The sequence below is a fragment of the Hemiscyllium ocellatum genome, chromosome 7 (assembly GCF_020745735.1).
Source record: "Hemiscyllium ocellatum isolate sHemOce1 chromosome 7, sHemOce1.pat.X.cur, whole genome shotgun sequence".
NCBI classification, from domain to species: Eukaryota; Metazoa; Chordata; class Chondrichthyes; order Orectolobiformes; family Hemiscylliidae; genus Hemiscyllium; species Hemiscyllium ocellatum.
The window spans coordinates 113,260,257-113,283,021 of NC_083407.1; the positions used below are offsets into that span (position 1 = coordinate 113,260,257).

The 22,765-nt window shown below is 42.1% G+C and overlaps 1 protein-coding gene across 2 annotated transcripts in view; it reads left to right on the forward strand.

Annotated features, from left to right (window-relative positions):
- The window catches only part of fam117bb (family with sequence similarity 117 member Bb), a 226,590-nt gene that overhangs the window by 149,465 nt on the left and 54,360 nt on the right, over positions 1–22,765 (forward strand). For both annotated transcript variants that reach the window (XM_060828106.1, XM_060828107.1), the window contains one exon: positions 9,391–9,543. In XM_060828106.1, the coding sequence (XP_060684089.1) occupies positions 9,391–9,543 (153 nt within the window). The remainder of the gene's footprint in view (positions 1–9,390; positions 9,544–22,765) is intronic.

Below are 22,765 nucleotides of genomic sequence, written 5' to 3' on the forward strand. Positions count from 1 at the left end.
TTATTTAATCTTCTCTCCTCATGCTCTTCTCTCTCCACCCCTCCCACAATTTGTAGTACTCTGTTACATGCCACTTACTTTGATCAGAAAAGAAACAAGGCACTCTGCATTTACGAAGTACATTAACTGATGTCACATTGTGTGAGATCAACAATTCAGCATGGAATTGAAAGTGCAAATTTATGTCTGCTGTTCCACACTTACTGAAACATACAGGGAGCTATTTCTGTGTCTAGAAATAAAAACATCAAATATTAGAAATGCGCAGCATTAGGGGAGAACAGTTGCAGGCTGGTACAGTGGAGGCCCTATGCCATGATGCCACAATAGAAATTCGTACTTTTCAGTCTAGTGATTCCTCGTGTATTGAAGTTCCAAATAACCGAGGTGCCATGTAATTTGCATAGATTCTTGTGTCTGTGATCTGATCTCGGGTAAGCAGTGCTCTCAGTTGAGTGGTGGTGCTGATCAAAGGACTTGACTCACATATAAAAGGGTAAAGAAGAACTATCTACTGCCAGTAATGGCAATTCATGACAACTTTGGTCAAGGTCCAGAATTGGTTGCCTGCCTAAAATGGCAGATGGCCCAGACGACGGAAATTGCTCACTTTGGATAAATACAGCTAAAAATTGTAGTTAATGTTCAATAGCATTTTCCCTTCCTAAATGTATACAATCTTATGCTTGTCTGGGAATCAATTTCAGATAACTCGTACAGCCATTACAACTATTAACTCTGCAGTAAGGATTCTATCGTATAGTGATTGCTTAGATGATTTTGATCATCAGTCTTTCCAACGATGAAGTGACTATTGATAAATTACTGGACTTCCCTTTGATTTCATGACAATGTTTATTTTTGGTCTTGTCAGATATGGATTATTGTGCCTTATCATATCAAAACTGAATATTTTGAAAAGGTTCAGAAGCTAAAGTGATTTATTTCAGCTAACATAGATTTGGGGACGGGAGGAAAGGCTGCACAAGGAATGCTATCTTTCCTTTATACTGAAAATGTGATTTCACAAATAACCTCATCCTGCATATAGAAGAACCACTCCACTTATTTGAGATCTGAGAGTTGAGTTTGCACAACTGAGTTTTTTAAAAAAATGCATTGTTGAGGGCTTATCATCAGAATTCTGTACATCACTCCAGGAGTTCATCAAGCCAACATTAAAGGCTCAAACATTTCAGCAACTCAACATCACTCCTTTCATCTTAATGTGGAACTGTTCTCTGATTAAAAATGAATAGCATCCATTCTAATTCCTCAAAAAATGAAAAACATTCATGGCTGTATGCAACAAAACCTAGGTGGGGGGCTCGGGTGAATAATTGATAAGGAAGGTTTGTTCCACAAGTCTGCGATAACAGTCATCAGCAAGAGGAAGATATAACCACCATCCCATGAAATTTATTCTTATGACTATGACCAAATCCCTCCAACATCCTGGTGATCACCAGTGGCCAGAAACTTTGTTTCGAGCAATCACTCATTGCCCATTTGGAACAGGACAGAGGCTGCTGATTCCACAACAAGTGATTCACCTGACTTTTCAGTGCCTATATTAAACTTGCAAAGCATGTTAGAAGTATTCCCCACTTGCTGCGAACCACATCCACCATCCTGAGCGTCCACCACCATAGTACAGTGACTACTGTGTGTACTATCTAGGAGATGTACTACAGCAGTCTGCCATGAGCTTCTCAGTAGTTCCCAAAGTCACAAGCCTCATCAAAGAGAAGCTGAAGTGCAATGAAATGGTATTACCTACACATTAGGCAAAAGTGAGGACTGCAGATGCTGGAAACCAGAGTTTAGATCTGAGTGTTGCTGGAAAAGCACAGTAGGTCATGGTAGCATCCGAGGAGCAGGAAAATTGATGTTTCAGGCAAAAGCCCTTCAGCAGGAATAGAGGCAGGAAGCCTCCAGGGTGGAGAGATAAATGGGAGGGTAGGGATGAGGCTGGGGAGAAGGTAGCAAAGAATATAGTAGGTTAATGCGGTGGGGATGGAGGTGATAGGTCAGAGGGGAGGATGAGCGGATAGGTGGGAAGGGAGATTGGGAGGTGGGACAGGTGCTGAGCTGGAAGGTTGGAACTGGGGTAAGGTGGGGGAAGGGGAAATGAGAAAACTGGTGAAGTCCCCATTAATGCCCTGGGGTTGAAGTGTTCCAAGGCAGAAGATGAGGCCTTCCTCCAGGTGTCGGGTGGTGAGGGAGCAGCGGTGGAGGAGGCCCAGGACCTGCATGTCCTCGGCAGAGTGGGAGGGAGAGTTGAAATGTTGGGCCACGGGCCACATTGCACACTGACTTGGAAATGTATTGTTGTTCATGCTTTGTTTCTGATCCAGACTCTGGGAACATATTCCATTTTAAAATGTGGGCACATTTTCAGGAGGAGATGAATTGCACAAAAAAGAAGGGTAAGCACAATTTGAGATGGATAGTCAGTGAGATCTACCAATGGTAGCCATGTCCTAACAATTTACTAAGTCAAATTTTATCCCTCTTTCCTGCATTTACCTTTACTGAAAGGATCAATCCCTGCTGAGGTAGAGTTCCATAGTTGCAGTTATTGTTTTAAGTACTCACTCAGATATTCATTGTTTTGAGGCAGACCGGACAGAGAGTGTATTTGTCATGCAGGTGTTGCAGTTCAGTCATACTGCAGTCTGTAGTTTTCTTTAGTAGCTTTGATTAACAATGAGGAGCAAGAAGGTCAGATGAATTTTTTTCAGAAAACTTAGACCAGTTGAAGCAACCCTGCTAACTACCCTGGCTATAATTAGTATTTTCAGTTATTATTAGTTCTAGGAAAGAGTAGCTGAAGTTTGAAACTCATCCAGTGGCTCTATTGTAGAGCTGATTCAAGGTTATCCCATGATTGAAGAGGTAAGAGATCGATACTTGTTCCGATGTACATAATTGATTTTTAGAGACTTGAATAGGATTACACATGGTTTAACAACATTAAGTATTAATGCTGAGAAGTATGCCTCTGCCCTGGATTACATTTGTATTTTTTAAAGCATCTTTATTCTATATTTAAACCTTTTCATGTGCCTTGAGTACTACTCAGAAGGCTACCATTTGTTGTTAGTGGTAATTACCCTTGAGAAGCTGCTGTGAACTGCTTTTTCATCTGCTGCAGTCCATCTGATGTAGTCTCAAATACAGTGCTATTGTTAAGAAGGTATCTTAGGTTTTCAAATGTCCAGGTTTTTAACCCAGCAATTGTGAAGGAATGGTGTGTGGATGGTAAGGAACTTGTAGGTATTAGTGTTTGCGAGTGTCTGATGCATTTGTTCACCTAGGCAGTAGATGTCGTGTGTTCATAAGGTATTGTTGAGGGAGGCTTGGCAGCAGGCAGGCTGCTACCACTGTGTGCCATTGGTGGAAAGAATTGATATTTAAGTTTTTGGATACACTGCTAATCAAGTGACTATTTCTTCTTGATAATGTTGGAACTATACTTATCCAGGCAAGTGGAGAGTATTATATCTCTACTTGTGCTTTGTAGATGGACAGGCTTTGGGAACACTTGCCACAAAATTCGAAGCTGCTCTTGAAGCCACAACATTTGTATGGCTGCTCAAGTTATTTTCATGATCAGTGGTCTGAACCACGGTAATTATGTTGATTACTAAGTGATGATGATGATGTTGATTGTCAAAGGGAGATGGTTAGATTCTCTACTGCTGGAAGGTTGTCACTGACGGGCACTCTTGTGACACAAATGTTACTTATCACTTCGCCCAAGCTTGAATGTTGTCTGCAAATCTGGCTGCAAGTGGACATTGACTGCTTCGGTATCTGAGGAGTTCAGTTTAAAAAAACCGCATGTGTGACTTTATGAAGGGCAAGACATTGGAGTGGCTCAAGATGTTTGCATGTGGGATACTGTGACAAATGTGGTGGTGCCACATTATGCACTTGATGCTGTATAACATTTGAAGGTGGGACTTGGTCTTCACAAGGACTCTGGTCACTCCTACTCTGCAGGGAAATCAAGTTAGCGTTGATGGACATTTTGGTTGGCATGGACCAGTTTGGGGGCCTGTCTTCCTACTGTGGGACTCTATGAATTTATCTGCAACAACTGGACTGACACCAGAAATAGATTTGTGAGGATATGGTTAACAAGAGATTTATCATCGTTGTTGACTGCCATTGGTCATTTGTGACAGATATGCTATCACAGCTTAATTAGTTCTCTCTGAGCCACTGTTGAAGATGAGCATTGAGGTCTCATATTGTATGGTCTTGCAGGTGTTTCTTCCAAGCGATATTGAATAGGGCGTACTGATTAATCAGCTTATGAGAAGATGTGAGGCATGAGACCTCGTTGCTCTTTTCTGACTGGGTGCCACCAGGCTTTGTGGATCAGTAGTGAGTACTGATAATTCCCAGAACAGCTCCTTCCCTAATAGAAAGCACTGTACAGTGACCTCTAGCAGATCTGCTCTGCTGTTGGAGTGAAAAATACTGAGGGATAATGTGGGAGGAGTCTGTTACACTGGATGTGAAGTATGTTTCTGAGAATATGATTCTTTCAATTGGTTACTTAGACTTACTATGCTACTCATTTTACTACAACTTGGCGATAGTGAGGACTGCAGATGCTGGAAAGTCAGAGTCAATAAAACGTGGAACTGGAAAAATCATAGCAGGTCAAGCAGCATCAGAAGATCAGGAGAGTCAACGTTTCGGACAGAACCCTTCCTCTGGTTTGGGGTGGGGTAAGGGGGCTATGAAATAAATAGAGGGATGGAGGGTGGGAATGGAGGAATGGTAGGTGGGATGCAGAAATGAGGTGAATAGCGTTGGTCAGTGGGAAGGGTGGAGCGGATAAGTGGGAAGGAAGATTGTTAGGTCAAGGGTTCAGGATGGAGAGGGAGGGCTGGACTTGGGATGAGGTGAGGGGTGGGAAGATTGGGAAGCTGGTGAATTCTATGCTGAGGCCATAAGGTTGTAAGCTCCCGAGATGGAAAATGAGGCGTTCTTTCTCCAGTTTACGCGTGTCATTGTTTTGATGGAGGCAGCCCAGGATGGACATGACAGAGGAGGGGGTAGTTGAAATGGCTGGCAGCCGGAAGGTGGGGTTGATTGGAGCGTGCAGACCACAGACGTTCTCTGAACTGATCCCCATGTTAGCACTCTGTCTCTCCGATGTAGGGAAGACCACATCAGGAAAAATTGTTACAACAAATTTGGTTAGAGGAAATGCAGTTAAATGTCTGCCAGACTTGGAATGATTCTTTGGGGCCTTGGATGGAGGTAAAAGGGGAGGTGCGATGGCAGGTGTTGCAACTCCTGCAGCTGTAAGGAAAGGTGTTAGGTGTGGAGGAATCTCGGTGAAGAATGCAGACCTAACAAGGAAGTCACAGAGGGAACAGGTCCTACAGAAAGTAGTTAGGGCTGGGAAAGGAAATGTATTTTTTGCTGGGGTCAAGCTGCAGGTGGAGAAAATGGCAGAGGACGATGCATTGGATTTGGAGATTGGTTGGGGGGAAAGTGAGGACCAGAGGGTCTCTGTCCTTATTGTGGTTGGGGAGGAATTTGAGGCAGAGGCGTGGGAGATGGAAGAGATGCAGTTGAGGGCATCGCTGATTACAGGGGATCCTCCTCTTCCTCTCCCGCAGACCCAACCAGTCCCCCTCCACTGACACACTCATTTGCTTGGCAGAACTGCTCCTCACCCTTAACAACTTTTCCTTTGAAATCTTTTACTTCTTAAAAACCAAAGGGGCAGCAATGGGTACCCTCATGGGTCTGAGCTGTGCCTGCCTCTTCATAGAATGCGTGGAACAGTACATCTCCCACAGCTACATCGGCACCACCCCCCACCTTTTCATCCACTATTTTAAAGACGTTATCAGTGCTGCCTTGTGTTCCCATGAGGGGTGCAAGTGGTTCATCAACTTCACCCACACCTTCCACCCTAACATCAAATTCACCTCGGCCATCTCTGACACCTCCCTCCTCTTCCTGGACCTCTCCATCCCCATCTCCAGCAACCACCTTGTCAGTGATATCTATTTCAAGCCAACCAATTCTGACAGCTACCTTGACTACATCTCCTCCCACTCCCTCCTCCTGCAAAAATGTGATACCATACTCCCAATTCCTCCACATCGCCGTATTAGCTTTCGGGGGGGAGTTATTTCACTCCAGGACATCCCAGATGACCATCTACTTCAAGGACTGTAATTTCCCCTCCTCTGTGACCAACGATGCCATCAACTTTATCTTTTCTATCTCCCACACCTCTACCCTCAAATCCCTCCCCCCCCCCCCCCCCCCCCCAAAGTCCTGATGAAGGGCTTGTGCCCGAAATGCTGATTCTCCTGCTCCTCAGATGCTGCATGACCTGCTGTGCTTTTCCAGCAACACACCTTTCGATTCTGATCTCCAGCATCTGCAGTGCTCACTTTCTCCTCCATCTTCCTTCCTACCTATCTGGTCCACCCTTCCCACTGACCAATCCCATTCAACTTCTACCTGCATCCACCTATCACCATCCCACCTACCTTTCTCCCAGCCCCACACCCTCCCTCTATTTATTTTTCAGCCCTCTTCCCTCTCCCCGGTCCTGATGAAGGATTCTGCCTGAAATGTCAACTCTCCTGCTCTTCTGATGCTGCTTGACCTGCTGTGTTTTTTCCAGTTCCACATTTTATCAACTCTAATTTCATTACAATCTTTCAGATTTTATTAAGAGAACTTTGCAGTTTTCTGAGCAGGGTGTGCCATTTATCATTTTTGGAGCTAAGGTTAAACCCAAGTGAACCATTCACTTTAATACATTTTTAACTTCTCTGTAATGGTTTTTGTCAACTGGCTTGCAGAACAGTTAAACATCATCCACAATGTCTAGAGTCTGTCAGACCAAGTTGGGTGAGGGTGATAGATTTCCTTCCCTGAAGAACATTAATGGATCAAATGGGCCTTGACAGCAGCAACCCATTGGTCTTGTGGTCACCATTACAAAGCCTAGTTTTAATTTTTTATTGTGAATTACATTTTTTGAATTTAAAACTTTCAGATGAAAATTCAGCTTGTGTACCCAGAGCCTTAGAGAGACAGCGGATGAATTACTAGTTCAATAACTAAAATCCTAAAATTGCAATACACTAACTTTTGATAGTGGTCTTGCACTTGTACCTTAACAGACTCTGAAAAATGACTATCAAGAGCGAATGGAACCTATAAAACAACTTTATGCAGTCTTTTAATGTAGAACATGTCACGTGGTGAGTTCCAGAAACCTGGTCTGAAATTGTGGTTTGGCAAAGAGAGATTTGAGAGTCAAGAGAGTGGATGGGGTTGGATATGAGAAGTAGAGTTTCAGTTGAATTAGTTTGTTGATGGTCCAACCAGTATTGGTCTGGTGTGTATCAGGGTTGGAGGATTAGAGACTGAAATCAGTTGTCCTTCTGATTTGAATAGCCTGAAAGTCAGAAGCATATAGTAAAACAGGGCTCAGCAACTGGGTAAAGTCAGATTCTGCCCAGTAACCAGGGAGGTAGATAAAGTCAGAGTTTGTGACTGGACCCAATGACAGTGGCCTCAAGTTTCCCAATGCAGTTGGATCATCCAAGACCTGCTGGACAGATTGCCAGCTGAGAAACAGTGATGCATTGTTAGAGGTAGAACTGGGTGTCATTAACCCTCCTGTGGATGTTAATTCCATTTCAGTTGATGTAAATAAGTATGCCAGGGCATTTTGCATAAAATACAAAGGACTAAAAGAGATGACTTTTAAAAAAAAGGCCAACATCAAGGGGAGATATTGGGGAATTGAGACAATAATTCTAGACAGCTCAAAAGTTCTTCAGTAGCTTGAAATGCACAGGATAATCAACTGTGGAGCATACATTGCTTGACGATGGGAGGTGTGAGACTATGGAGGTATTAATAATGGTTGTGTAATCTCTATACTTGGGAATAGTCAAAATCAGGAAAGTCAAGGATTGTTTTCTTTGGAGTCATGAAGATCAAGAGCAGATCTCTTAAAAGGTTAAGGGACCGAGGCAAGTTGTATAGGAAAGTACTTCTTCCAATAGTAGAGGGATTAATACCCAGGAGGCATGGATTTAAGGTAAGAAGAGAGTTAAGAATTGATTTTCACTCATAAGATTATGAAAGCTTGGAATTCACTGCCTGATAATTCAATCAGAATCTCTCCTAACATTTGAACCGTATTTACCTATTCACCTGCATTGCCGTAGCTTTTGGCCCATAGCCCTGGAAGCTGGAAATTAGGTAGAGCCCTCGGCGGAGGACTTCAATCTCGTCTGGTTGAAGGGTGTGATTAGATAAGTTGACTATCTACCTCACCCCTAAAATACATTGTCTGACTGGAGGTGTCATCTCCTTTATATCGATAAGACCTTAAGTTGTCTCACAGCAGTGACTTGAAGGAAATTCTGGGATTTACATATTAATCAATCGAAACCTGCACCTCTATTTTAACTGATTAAAGATTTAACAGCCATTTTAGATGTGCTTAATTCGTTTCTCGTGACTTGTTGATCTTTTCCTTCTAAATTCTGTGTCTAAGGTCTTCCTCTCACTAATACCTAATGAAGGAGCATGTCTTAGATGTGCTTAATTCGTTTCTCGTGACTTGTTGATCTTTTCCTTCTAAATTCTGTGTCTAAGGTCTTCCTCTCACTAATACCTAATGAAGGAGCATGTCTTTGAAAACTAGTGGTTTTAAATAAAGCTGTTGGATTATAACCTGGTGCCATATGATTTCTTGATAAAGGGCTTATGCCCAAAATGTCGATTCTCCTACTCCTCGGATGCTACCTGACCTACTGTGCTTTTTCAGCACCACACTCCCTACTCTGATCTTAAGCATCTGTAGTCCTTGCTTTCTCCCGTGTGATCTTTGACCTTGGTTAGTGTCATTAGATCCTTGTTGACCGGTGTGAACACAATTGCCCAAATGGCTTCCTTTGCATGTAAATATAAATGAGTCTGTGTCAGTGATCATAGTGACGATGGCTCAGTGGGATTAGGTCTCATCAGAAGTTTTTGGATCACTGACTGGGCTATCAATTTGCCTTCCAAGACTCATCTCAAAACAATGTGGAGGTGTCTTGGCCTTGTTGCAACAGTATAATATAAATGGTTGCATGCTTTTCCCTAAACAAATCTAAGTTGCTCCTGATGTGGTCCCCTCAGCCAGATTTTCTTTGGGTGGCAATTTGAAGCTCTCAGTACTGACAGGTAGATCATCAATGAATGAGGTATTGCACCTTCTATCCTCTGTTTATAGAACTGAATTTATTGCAAATTTTGAAGCGACTTGCATTAATTTCCAGCTTTGGTGTCCTCAGTTTTGATGCAGTATTTTGTGTTTTTTTTATGTCCTAGGCACCCATTCCAAAGACTGTTTTGATTCCTGTGGCAATTCCTATTTCAAAGTCGACCGTTTCCCGATTCCGTAACAGTGTTGAGGGCCTTAACCAGGAGATTGAGCGAATTATTATCAAGGAGAGTGGAGACAAAGAAGAGCAGATCATGATTGTAAGTCTTTCTTTATCTCAGGCGCCCTCTAGTGATAAGATGAGGCTGTCATTATTGTTTAGCCTGTTTACACGTGTCCAGTGCAGTTGTGGCAAAAGACTTGATCAAAAGCTGTTCAGGAAAGCGCGGGACTTAAGTATGTAAATTGAATAACTCTTGTAATGCAAATGTGGTATTTTCTGCTTACATAAATTTTACTGTCTATAAGTATGATGACTAAGATCAGACTTGAGATACTGAACTAATTTCAAGCTTAGTGCTCTGCTTCCAATGGTGGTGCTGCAAAATTGGGATCACCACCATTTTCCTTGAGCAAAGTTTGACAGGAGCAAGTTGGATCCTGCACAGGCCCTATAAAGGCGCATGCAGAAGAGTGTTGGAACATCGGGTCAAAGATCTGACTCAATGTATTTTGTTTTCAGATACAGTGCTTAAGTTACTGGGAACAGCCCAAAATTCAGGCTTGTCATTGTATAGTTTATGAACAAAGTACAGTCACAAGAATCAAGTAATAACCTGCTATCAAATTTACTATTTTAGTATTGTGTATGCTTGCTTTGAATGAAATTCTTTTCAGACATTGCGAATCTTTAGAAGTAATCCTGCCTCAACAGTTCAAGTTAATTCAGTGTTTTCAGCATAACCCAGCAGTGACCTCAATTGTTTAGGGTAAAAACTTCCAAGTGATATTCCTCAAAGACATTAGTCAGCAGTCACCTTTGTTGGTTTTTACTTTTTGCACTTAGAGTTTCCCTTGCACCCCCATTTTAAACCAATCTGAGAGCGCAATGATTTCAATACAACTCTGTTTTTAAAAGCTTGTTTACTTAAATTGCCATCCCATGTTAAGTACCATTATCATTATGAAGTAGTCTCCATTGATGCACCGATTCTTTTTGAATTCTTTATCATCAACTTTCCACACCATAATTTTGCATCCATCTCCTATCCTCCAGCTCAGTATGCATCCCTTCACTGTTTGAATGAGTCATCATTGTCCTGCATTTTGCAATTCTCTTCCTGAACTAGCTTGTCTCAGTTCTGCCTGCAAAGTCAACCTCATCAGCTGTGGTCACTTCAGTTAATTTTTCTACATTCTTCTTGGTGTCCATTTTCATCTTCCTTTTAATACATTTGCTGCATGTTGTACTTCCTTCTCTCTCTCTCTCTCAAAAACTCATCTTGTCAGGTGTGATTTCTAAATGTGAGTTTAACAACACTTAGAGCACAAGTGTCACTACAAACATCAGAATATGACAATTGCTCATGTTAATTGGCAGCTACTCACAATATCGTTGTTTGCAACTTTTGCCACTTGTTTTCTGAGAGGACCTTGGGTTTGATTTGTGCAAGAAACTTGGCTATAAGCACATGAGACTAATGTACAACCTAGCTGGAGTATTCCCTTGATTAAAAAAGTGAATAGTCATGCAGATTGGGAACATTGAGGTCCAATTCCTGGTTACTGTTGAACTAGTGATGTTATTTGTAATCATGATATTGGGCCCTTGACTTAGTGGACAGAAAATGATTCAAACTTTGCTGAAGGTGTCACTGAGAAAACTGGACTCATGTACCTGGAAAGGCCTGTTGAAATAATTTGCAAACCCCCCCCCAAGAGTTTGTGTTTTCACTAATAGGGAATTGGATGGAAAAGAATTTTTTTCTGCATTGGACCATTTGTCATCCAAGTGAACAGTCATATTATTGCAACCTGAAATTCTGTGCAGTTGTTTTTTCTCTATATTTGTTGAAGACAAACATTGAAGTAATCACTATTGGAAATCTGAAGTTTGCTTTTTGTTATTTGGTTCAGTCAACAACACTCCTCTGCTCTTCAAAATATATTTTTCTTAAAATGGCTCTTGCAGGAAAATACCGCTATCTTATTATCTTCATCACCGGTACAAACACTGTGATGGCAATCTCTGCACGTGAATGTCTGCAGTGGGTTCCATTTCAACGAGTTAAATTTTTCTTATGTGCGTTGGAGTTAGTCGTTGGTCATATCCACACTTTGCTTTTTGCTTCTTCTGGCCACAATCTCTGACAGTTTTCACATTTTGTATTAATCTGCACTCAGATAGTTATCTGCCACTTCTAATATGACCAAATGCATCAGTCTTCAGTTCCTGCTTTCTTGAATGACTGTACATCTTGCTGTTCAGGAGCATCTAGACTTAACTGGCATAGATACAACTTCTAAAAAAAAGTTAAACAACAAAATCTGGAAATATTTGCCAAGATCTGTGGAATGAGAAGAGTAATGGCTCCCTTCTCAGGCTCCCCGCTTAGGACAATTCTCTCACTTCTTGTGGTAGAATAGTCAGGGCAAAAGAACTATCATTCCCCTCCACCTTTGACCTCCTATGCTGCACAAACCTTTAGAGTTGTTTCATTTTTTCTACCTGGGCAACCCTAACCACACTTCACAATTTGAATCTCAGTTGCCTCTAATTTTCTGCACTGTTATCTCAATCAGCATCGTTGACACAGCTGTCAAATTGAGATCATTGAAAGGATTTCTACTTCATTTCGCCTTTGGTTTTCTTGCTACCAAATGGAGTAAATTACTTGCAATGAAAGATTCTTGGAAGGAAGGTCAAGGATTTTCTTTCCACTGTTTGATCATCTCTCTGTACACCCTTCATCTTACTTTGGCACTTCTATTCTGTTGCAGGTCTTCTCATATTGTGACAGTAATTGAACTTGAAGGAAGGTGTTGCCAACACTTCCTCCATTCAGCATTTCTTAGCAGTAACCTACTTATTGATGCCCAATTTGGGTCCCACAAGTGCCACAGCTCCTGACCTTAGCACAGTTTTAGTTCAAAAATGGACAAAACAATTCTAGAGATGAGGTGATTGTTCTTAACACAGAGGACACAGTTGAATGAGTGGCATAAAGGAGCTATCAGAGTTTGATTCAGAGAATCAGGGAAACTCTCTGCCAGTTGGAATAATCATTTCAGCTCTGAAAAGAAGCTGATAATCTCTGATTATTTTTACTGGAGCAGAGAAGGTTGAGAGGGCACCTGATTAATGTGTATGAGTTTGAGGGACGTTGACAGGGTGGATAGAAAGCACGTTAAAGGATCAAGAAGAAGAGCGCATAATTTTATCATGGAAGGCAGGAGGATTAGAGGAAAAATGTTATGACCCAAAGGGTGATGGATGTCTGAAATGCACTGCCAGGGAGAGACTTGATACCTTCACAACCTTCAACAGCTACTTGGATGAGCACTTGAATGTCGTAACATTCAAGGCTACTGGCCGAGTTTGGAAGTTGGAACTCGTGTTGCTAGTAGTGCATTTTAAGCTGTACAGACATGAAAGGCTGAACGGCCTCTTCTGTACTATATGATTCTATAACTGGCAGAGAGGGAGATGATTTTAGTGCTTGGAGGTCAGTCATCTCTGTTGCAAGACCCTGAAGAATGCTTGCAGAAATGTCATGTCCTCACCCCAACCATCTTCAGCTGCTTCATCACTGACCTTGCCTCCATAGGTTAAATGAGGATATAGCACAATGCTCATTCCCATTTGTGACACTAAAGTAGTCTAGGGACAGAGATAGTCTAAGGTGCATTTGTTGTAATGTGGGAAGTGTAGTGAGTAAGGCAGATGAACCTAGGGCTTGGAGGAGTACCTGGGAGTATGATGTTATTGCTATTACTGAGAATTGGTTGAGGAAAGGGCAAGATTGGCAATTCTATATCCCAGGATATAAATGTTTAAGGCAGGATAGAGGGGGAGGTAAAAGAGGTGGAGGAGTTGCATTACTGTTCAGAGAGGATAAGACAGCTGTGCTGAAGGAGGACACTATGGAGGACACGAGCAGTGAGGCAATACGGGCAGTGCTCAGAAATAGGAAGATTACGGTAACAATGCTGGGGCTGTACTACAGGTCTCCCAGCAGTGAGCATGAGATAGATGGAGAAATATGTAACCAGATTGTGGGAAGATGTAGGAGCAACAGAAGGTGGTGGTGATGGGAACTTTAATTTTCCTAACATTGACTGAGATTCACTTAGTGTTAGAGCTCCAGATGAAGCAGAATTTGTAAGGAGCATCCAGGAGGGTTGATAGAGCAGTATGTAAACAGTCCGACTCAGGAAGTGGCCATACTGGACCTGGTGTTGGGGAATGAGCCCGGCCAGGTAGTTGAAGTTTCAGTAGGGGATTACTTTGGGAATAGTGATCACAATTCTGTATATTTTAGAATACTCATAGACAAAGTCGAGAGGGGTCTTAAAGAAAGAGTGCTAAACTGGGGGAAGGCCAACTGTAGCAAAATTCGGCAGGAGCTGGGGAATGTGGATTGGGAGCAACTGTTTGAAGGTAAATCCGCATTTGGTATGTGAGAGGCTTTTAAAGAGAGGTTGATTAAAATTCAGGAGAGATCTGTTCTTGTGAAAATGAACAATAGAAATGGCAAGATTAGGGAACCGTGGATGACAGGTGAAATTGTGAGAGTAGCTTAGAGGAATAGGGAAGCATGCATAAGGTCTAAGTGACTGAAGACAGATGAAGCTTTGGAAGAATATTAGGAAAGTAGGACCATCTGAAATGAGGAATTATGAGGGCTAAAACGTGTCACAAGTCTGGATGGAATCTATACCAGGTTACTGAGGGAAGTGAGAGGGAAATAGCTGGGGCCTTAATCTTTGCAGCATCCTTGAACATGAGTGAGGTCCCGGAAGACTGGAGAATAGTTCATGTTGTCCTTGTTTAAGAAGCATGGCAAGGATAATCTAGGTAATTATAGACTGGTGAATCTGACGTCAGTGGTAGGGAAGCTGCTGGAGAAGGTACTGAGGGATAGGATCTATTCCCCTTTGGAAGAAAATAGACTTATCAGTGATAGGAAGCATGGTTTTGAGCAGGGAAAGTCATGTCTTATCAACTTAATAGAATTCTTTGAGGAAGTGACAAAGTTGATTGATGAGGGAAGCGCTGTAGATGTCATATACATGGACTACAGTAAGGCGTTTGATAAGGTTCCCCATGATAGGCTGATGGAGAAAGTGAAATCGCATGGAGTCCAGGGTGTACCAGCTCGATGGATAGAAAACTGGCTGGGCAACAGCAGACAGAGTAGTAATGGAAGGCAGTTTCTCAAAATGGAGACCTGTGACCACTGTTGTTTGTGATATTCATAAATGATCTGGAGGAAGGTATAGGTGGTCTCTGATTAGCAAGTTTGCAGATGACATTAAGATTGGTGGAGTAGCAGACAGTGAAGGGGACTGTCAGAGAATACAGCAGAATGTGGATAGATTGGAGAGTTGGGTGGAGAAATGGCAGATGGAGTTCAATCCAGGCAGGTGATAGGTGATGCATTTTGGAAGATCCTGTTCAAGAGCTAACCATACGGTAAATGGAAAAGCCCTGCGGAAAATTGATATACAGAGAGACGTGGGTGTTCAAGTCCATTTTACCCTGAAGGTGGCAATGCAGGTTGAGAGAGTGGTCAAGAAGGCATACAGCATGTTTTCTTTCATTGGACAGGGTATTGAGTACAAGAGATGGCAGTTCATGTTACAGTTGTGTAGGACTTTGGTTTGGCTACATTACCAAAAGGATGTGGGTGCTTTGGAGGAGGTTCACCAGGATGTTGCCTGGGTATGGAGGGCATAGGCTATGAAGAGAGATTGAGTAGATTAGGATTATTTTCATTAGAAAGAGCTTGCGGGAATACTTGATTGAGGTCTACAAAATCGTGAGAGATATAGACAGGGTAACAGCAAGAAGTTTTTTTTCCCCAGAGTGGGGGACTCAATTACTAGGGGTCACGAGTTCAAGGTGAGAGGGGAAAAGTTTACGGGAAGTATGTGTGGAAAGTTCTTTATGCAGGGGTGGTCAGTTCCTGGAATGTGTTGCCAGCGGAGCTGGTGGGGGCGGGCATGATAGTGTCATTCAAGATGTATTGTGATAGATACATGAATGGGCAGGGAGCAGAGGGATATACAGATCCTTAGAAAATAGGCGACAGGTTTAGATAGAGGATCTGGATTGGCACAGGCCTGGAGGGCCGAAGGGCCTGTTCCTGTGCTGTAATGTTCTTTGTACTTTGTTCTATTCTAATGCAGCAGTATCCAGATTTGAGCTAACAGTTGGCAAGTAACTTTCTCATGATTTAATTGCCATGCAATGAACATCACCAGCACAAGGCAATCTAACCTTCAGTCCTTGGCATTCAAGGACATTATCATCACTGAATCTGCCACCATCAACATCGTGAGATTTACTATTGACTAGAAACTGAACTGAACGAGTTGTATAAATCCTGTGGCTGCAAGAAGATCAGAGCTAGATATTCTGCAGTGAATAATTCCTGACTTCCCAAAGCCTGCCATCATCTACAAAGCACAAGGCAGGAGTGTATTGAAACATTCCCCACTTGCCGCTGTGATTGCAGCTTCAAAACCACACAAGAGGCTTGATACCCAGGCAGTTTCTCCACTGCTGATGCTTAATAGTGACAGGTGTGCACCATCCACAAGGTGCACTGAAATAGTTCACTAAGGCTCCTCGCACAGCACCTTCCAAACCCCTGACCACTTCTGTCTGGAAGAACAAGGGCAATAAGTTCTCCTCCAAGCCACTCACGTCTTGGTTGTCACTAAATATCCCTGTTCCTTCAATGTCATTGGGTAATAATCCTTAATATCCTCCTTGACAGCATGACACGTCAACCTACAGCACGCGGACAATAACAGTTTGAGAAGACAGCTCACCATGCCCTTCTCAAGGGCAAGTAGAGTTGGGCAATAAATACTGGCCCAGCCAGTGATGCCCAGATCCCATAAATGAATTTTGAGAAATGTAGCGTATCGACAATGACAGATGTCCACAGTGCCATGTATGCCAGTATTTGTTGGTCATGTGTGACTGGTTTCTGACTGATACAAATTGCACAGGAAGTTCACTGAAGTTATTAAATCTCTCAGCTCTTTTTTACGCCATAAATATATTCTGAGCTACTACATGCACATTGATGTTGCTTTGAGTAACTTTAATTCCAATGGCAGTTATGTTTTGACGTTACTGAGCTACTCCTTGAAAGCAGTGTTGGGACACCAAATTGTTGTAATGGTATTGTCACAGAAGGTTCGGGATTCTGACTGTAAATCACAAAATGTAAAATACTAAAATAGAACTGTTATTCTGGCATTATGTAAACTGGTACATTTTTTTTTAAAGCACAATTGGGTGGCTAATAAACTAATATCTAATGTCCCAGTGTGTCATTGGCCCCTCATACTCTCAGCAACTTGGCCAAAGCAATACATATTACTTTGCTAAGACGAAACAGAAAATCTTTTAATAATGAATGGTCTCAGACCTCTGCATTTAGGTCTCATGGGCAATTAGGGCTGGGAAAGGAATGCTGGCCCAGCCAGTGACATCACATCCTGTGAATAAATTTTAATAAAAGAGTAGGGGTATGTCAAATAGCGATCACTCAATAGGATCTTGGATTTCAGCTCCACTTTCTCACTTGCTCTCTATTTTATTCCTGCGTTACTAAAAAATTTGTCCACCCCAGCCTTAAATGTATTCATCAACAGAGTATCTGATGGAGAGAATTCCTAAGATTCACAACCCTTTCTATGAAGTGTTTTCTCTCGGTCCTAAATGATCGGTCCCTTGTTCAGAGACTCCCCTGTGATTTAGGTTTCCCCAATTGGAGAAACAAACTTACATTATCTATCTATTAAATCCTTTCAGAAATTTGTGTGCTTCAATGATATTTCTTTTCAGTCTTCTCGATCCAAACAAATATACGCCAAATTTGCTCAGTCTCTCATGTTATGATAACGCAGGAACCAATTTAGTGAACATTTCTTGTACCATCTTCAGTGTAATTATATCCATCCTTCATTATGGAAACCAAACGGGCGGCACGGTGGCACAGTGGTTAGCACTGCTGCCTCACAGCGCCTATAGACCCGGGTTCAATTCCCGAATCGGGCAACTGACTGTGTGGAGTTTGCACGTTCTCCCCGTGTCTGCATGGGTTTCCTCCGGGTGCTCCGGTTTCCTCCCACAGTCCAAAGATGTGCGGGTCAGGTGAATTGGCCATGCTAAATTGCCCGTAGTGTTAGGTAAGGGGTAAATGTAGGGGTATGGGTGGGTTGCGCTTCGGTGGGTCGGTGTGGACTTGTTGGGCCGAAGGGCCTGTTTCCACACTGTAAGTCTAATCTAATCTAAAACTGTAAATAGTATTCCGGATGTGGTCTTCCAAAAGGGTTGTATTTTTGTGAAAACACGGCTTCATTCCTGTGGATAGTTCTGCTTGCAATGAAGGCCAATGTATCTTTTATCTTCTAAATTCTTTTTATGATCCTTGTACAAGGGCAACCAAGCCTCTGACCATTAAGTTTCACATATTCGAAGTAAAAATTATTTTCTATCCTGATGTGCAAAGTGAGTAATTCAATAACTTCCCACTTTATACTGCTTCTGCCATCTTGTTGTCCACTCACTTCTTAGTGTATTCTTTTACAGGATATGGATATTGCTGACCAGGCCAAATTTGGTATCCATCCCTAGTTAGTTCTGAAATATTTATGATGAACTGACACCTTCAAAACTATAAACCTTGGTTGTGTGTAGGTACACCTGCAATGTTGTTGGGGAAGGAGTTCAGAATTTGGGCTTAGCACGATGGCTCAGTGGTTAACACTGCTGTCTCTCAGTCCCAGGGACCCAGATTCGAATCCATCCTCTGGTTGCACATTCTCCCCTGTGGGTTTCATCAGACTGCTCCAGTTTCCTCCCACAGTCCAAGGATATGCAGTTTGGTTGAATTGGCCATGCTAAATTGCCGTAGTGTTTGGGGATATGCAGGTTTGGTGCATTAGTCATGGAAAATGTAGCATTTATCAGGTCGGGGAACGGATCTGAGTGGGTTACTCTCAGTGTGGACTTGTTGAGTTGAATGGCCTGTTTCCACACTGTAAGGATTCTGTGATGAAAAGTGAAATAACTCTGTTTCCAAGTCGGGATGATGTGTGGTTTGTAAGAGAACTCAGAGGTGGGGGTGTTCCATGCATCTTCTGTCTTTGCCCTTCTATATAGAGAACGTAGGTTTAGAAGGTGCAGTTGAAAGAGCCTTGATAAACTATTGCAGTGTATTATGTAAATATAGCACACTGTTGCCACTTTGCATTGATGATGGAGGGAGTGAATGTTGATGGTTTAAGGATGGGGTCCCAGTTATAGAGGCTGTTATGTCCTGGATGATGAGTTTCTTGAGTGCTGGAGCTGCACTCATTCATGCAAGTACAGATCACACTCCTAGCTTGTAGGTGATGGATAGGCTTTTGGGAGTCGGGCATGAGCTGCTCACCACAGAATTCCCACCCTCTAGCATGCTGTTGTAGTCGCAGTATTTATTTAATTTACTGAGTTCACTTTCTGGTCAATGGTAATCCCAGGATGATATTTGTAGAAATTTCAGCAATGGTAATGCTATTTACTTCATGAGGTGATGGTTGAATTCTGTTTCTTGGAAATGGTCATTGCCTGATAACCTATAGCATAAAGGTTACTTAAAGCATATTTGCCACTTAACAGATGAAGTTTGAATGTTATCCAAGTCTTGCTGCATATGAGCACAGGCTGCTTTTGTGAGGAGTGTTAAATGGTGCAATCATCAGTGAACCTCCATCCCCATTTCTGACCTTTGGGTGCAGAGAAGAGCATTGATGAAGCAGTGTGCCTAGGACACTGTCCTGAAGAACTGCAGTAGTGTCCTGGGGTTGAGATGAGTGACATCCAACAAGTGTGGTCCTTTGTGCTGGGTATAACTCCAATCAGCGATTGAATTTTGCCCTGATTCCCATTGAGCCCGGTTACACTAGGGCTCCTCGATGTTAAAATCGGCTGAATGTAGTCTTGAGGTCAAGTTCAGTCGCTCTCAGGTCATCTTTGCTGTGCAGCTGTTTTGTCCACATTTGGACCAAGACTCAAATGACATCAGGAGCTGAGTGGTACTAGTAGAACTGAAACTGCACATCAGTGAAAAGGTTATTGCTGAGTAAGTCACACTTGATAGCATTGTCAATGGCCCCTTCTGTCACTTTACTGATGATGAATCATCATCACTGATGGGCACAGTCATTTATGGGTTTGGATTTTTTTTTTGTGCACAGAATATTCCTAGCATTTGTTTACATTCTCGGGTAGATTGTTGTGTTATAAATGTACTGAGTAGCCTGACTTGGTGTTGGTGGTTCTGGAGCAAATGTCTTTTGTACAATTGCCATGAAGTTATCAGGGGCCATTGCCTTTGCGGTATCCAGTGCCTTCAGCCATTTCTTAATGTGTGGAGGGGTTTGAATTGGACAAAAGGTATCTGTGATGCTGGGAACTTCGAGAGGAGGCGAAGATGCATCGTCTACTCAGCACATTTGGCTGAAGATGTTGTAAATGCTTCAACCTTACCTTTTTTACTTCCTTGATAGGCTGAGCTCTCCAGTCATTGAGGTTAGGGATATTTGTGGAGTATCCACCAAAGTTGCCTCTGACCTGCACAGCTGTTTAAGACTTTGTTGCAGCTTTATTACAACTGAGTGCCTTGCTATGGTATTTCAGAGGGCAGTTCAGATTCAATTGCAATGATGCAAGATTAGAGTCATAAGTAGGACAGACTATTGAAGACTACTTAACCTGAAGGATGTTTGTCTTAAACTGTGTGGTTAACAATCAACAGTAATTGATTAACAAAGACCAGTTTTTAATTTGTGACTTATTAATAACTTGAGTCACTGTCTTAGTTGTGTTTGGACCTGTGTTCAAAGAGCATCAGCCTGGGCCGCCTCCTTGCTAGTACAGTGACGTTGCCACTGTGTTGCCACGTCCCCATGGTTTTACACTGATGATGTCCTTATCTGGCTATATATGGTCAGAGCTGTACAGCACTGAAACCTATGTGACTAATTACTTAAAGTGCTTATACTCTGTTTTTATATTTCTGGCTAGTCCATTTTCTTGCATATTTTTTCTTTTTCTTTTGGTTTCTAAAAAGTCTAAATCCTGAAACATCCCTCCTGTTCTTTGCAACATTATAAGTCACTTCATATAATCTAGTATTATCTTTACTTCGAATGATCCATAGATGGCTCTTGCTTGTTGATTTTTATTTTGTTTTTCAGTGTAATATGTTTTTCTTTAACGTTTGAATTGTATCTTTAAATGTTTAGCACTTGTGTCTATTTAATTGGCTTTGGTTACAGTTAAGGGTTTTATTTGTGATTAGAATGCCTTACTCTCAAATTTAACCTAGAATTTACTGGTATTATATCATTATTTCCCAATGCATCATCTGTGATAATAGTACGAATTTACCGAACCTCATTGCACAATACTACCTAGCTTTGTCCCTAGTCTGCTCCTCAACACATTGATCTAAGAAGTTGTCATGAAAGCTTCACACATACTCCTCTTTGAGACTACTGTTATCAATGTGGTTGTCCCAGTCTTAGGAACATGGACAGTTCCCACTTGTTTTTTTTATTCATTCGCAGTATCTGGACATTGCTGGTTATTCCCCATCTGTAATCCGCTGGAGAAGGTAGTGGTACCATATTGATTGCAGTGTATGGTGTGTAGGTACCCCCATAGTGCTGTTCAAAAGTGAGTTTCAGGATTTTGACCCAGCGATATTGAAGGAACAGCAATGTAGTTTCAAGACAGAATGGTCTGCAGCTTGGAGGGAACATGTGGTAGGTGCTCTGTTTGTATAGGTGGTTGAGATCAGTATTTTGAAGGTGCAGTTGAAGGAGTCTTGGTGAATTATGCAGTACATCTTGCACTTTGCATCAGTTGTGGAAGAAGAGAATGCTGAAGGTGGTGGATGTGGTGCCAATACAGCAGGTTGTTTTGTCCTGGAAGGTGGTGTTTCAGCTGCACTTTCACTCCACTGGGTTTTATGTTTCACCTTGCATCTACCTATCAATTGAGATGCATATTCCTCAAATTCGTTTAGTATGATATCATTCTTGGTCTAGCTATGTTTTTGGTTCCTATATGGACCACAGCAGCCAGATTCCACCCCCTCCACCCCATCCATAAGACCATAAGACAGAGGAGCAGAAATTAGGCCATCCAGTTCATCAAGTCTGTTCTGCCATCCCGTCATGGCTGAAAAGTTTCTCAATCCCATTTTGCCACTTTCTCCCCATATCTCTTGATCCCCATGACAATCAAGAACCTATCTATCTCAGTCTTAAATATATTCTATGACCTGGCCTCCACACTCTTCTGTGGCAATGAATTCCATAGATTCACCACTTTCTTGCTGAAGAAGTTTCTCCTTATCTCCGTTCTTAAAAAGTCTTCCCTTTACTCTTAGGCTGTGCCTTCAGGTCCTAGTCTCTCCTACCAATGGAAACATCTTCCCAAGATCTATTCTGTCCAGCCCATTCAGTATTCTGTTTGTTTCAATTAGATCCTCTCTCATCCTTCTAAACTCCATCGAGTATTGACCCAGGGTCCTCAAATGTTAAGCTTTTAATTACTGGGACCATTCCCATGAACCTACTCTGAACATGCTCCAGGACCAGTACATTCTTCCTGAGATATGGGATCTAAAACTGTGTACAATAGTCCAAAAGAGGTCTGACCAGAGCCTTTTAGAGCCTCAAAAGTACATTCCTGCTTTTATATTTGTGATGGTGCTGCTCCTTTAACAAGGTTAAGTTGTCCTTGATATTCTTTTCAGAGAGGTTGTACAAGACACAGACTCCGAAAAGTCTAACTTGAAGGGTTTTAAGGCCAGTTTGATCATAGCTAACAGGTACTGCCTCAGGCAGAAGGCTTTTGAGTTTTAGAAAAAAAATGCTACAATGAAAGGGGAATGGCCAGTTCTACCATCTCGGCTTTTCTCTTGTTTGATTTAGCGCGGTAGTGTTTGGAAGTTGCTGGACCCAAAGGAGCAGGTTCATGCTGGTACTCTCACTTTGACATCTCTCCTGTAAGATCCTGTGTTTGATTATACCTTTTTTGCCAAGGAGTGTTTATAGGGATAGTTGCAAGTATTTGGAACAGCGTTATTAAGTTGGTATAATTTGTTGGGTTTTTGGGTAGATTATTTGTATTTCATTCAGTAATTCTGTAAATGAATTCTACTTTGTTGAAAACTAAGTGGTTTGACCAGCTGCATCTCTCCAGGAATATCTGCGTTATACCTGCTGAAAACAACTAGCAAAGTT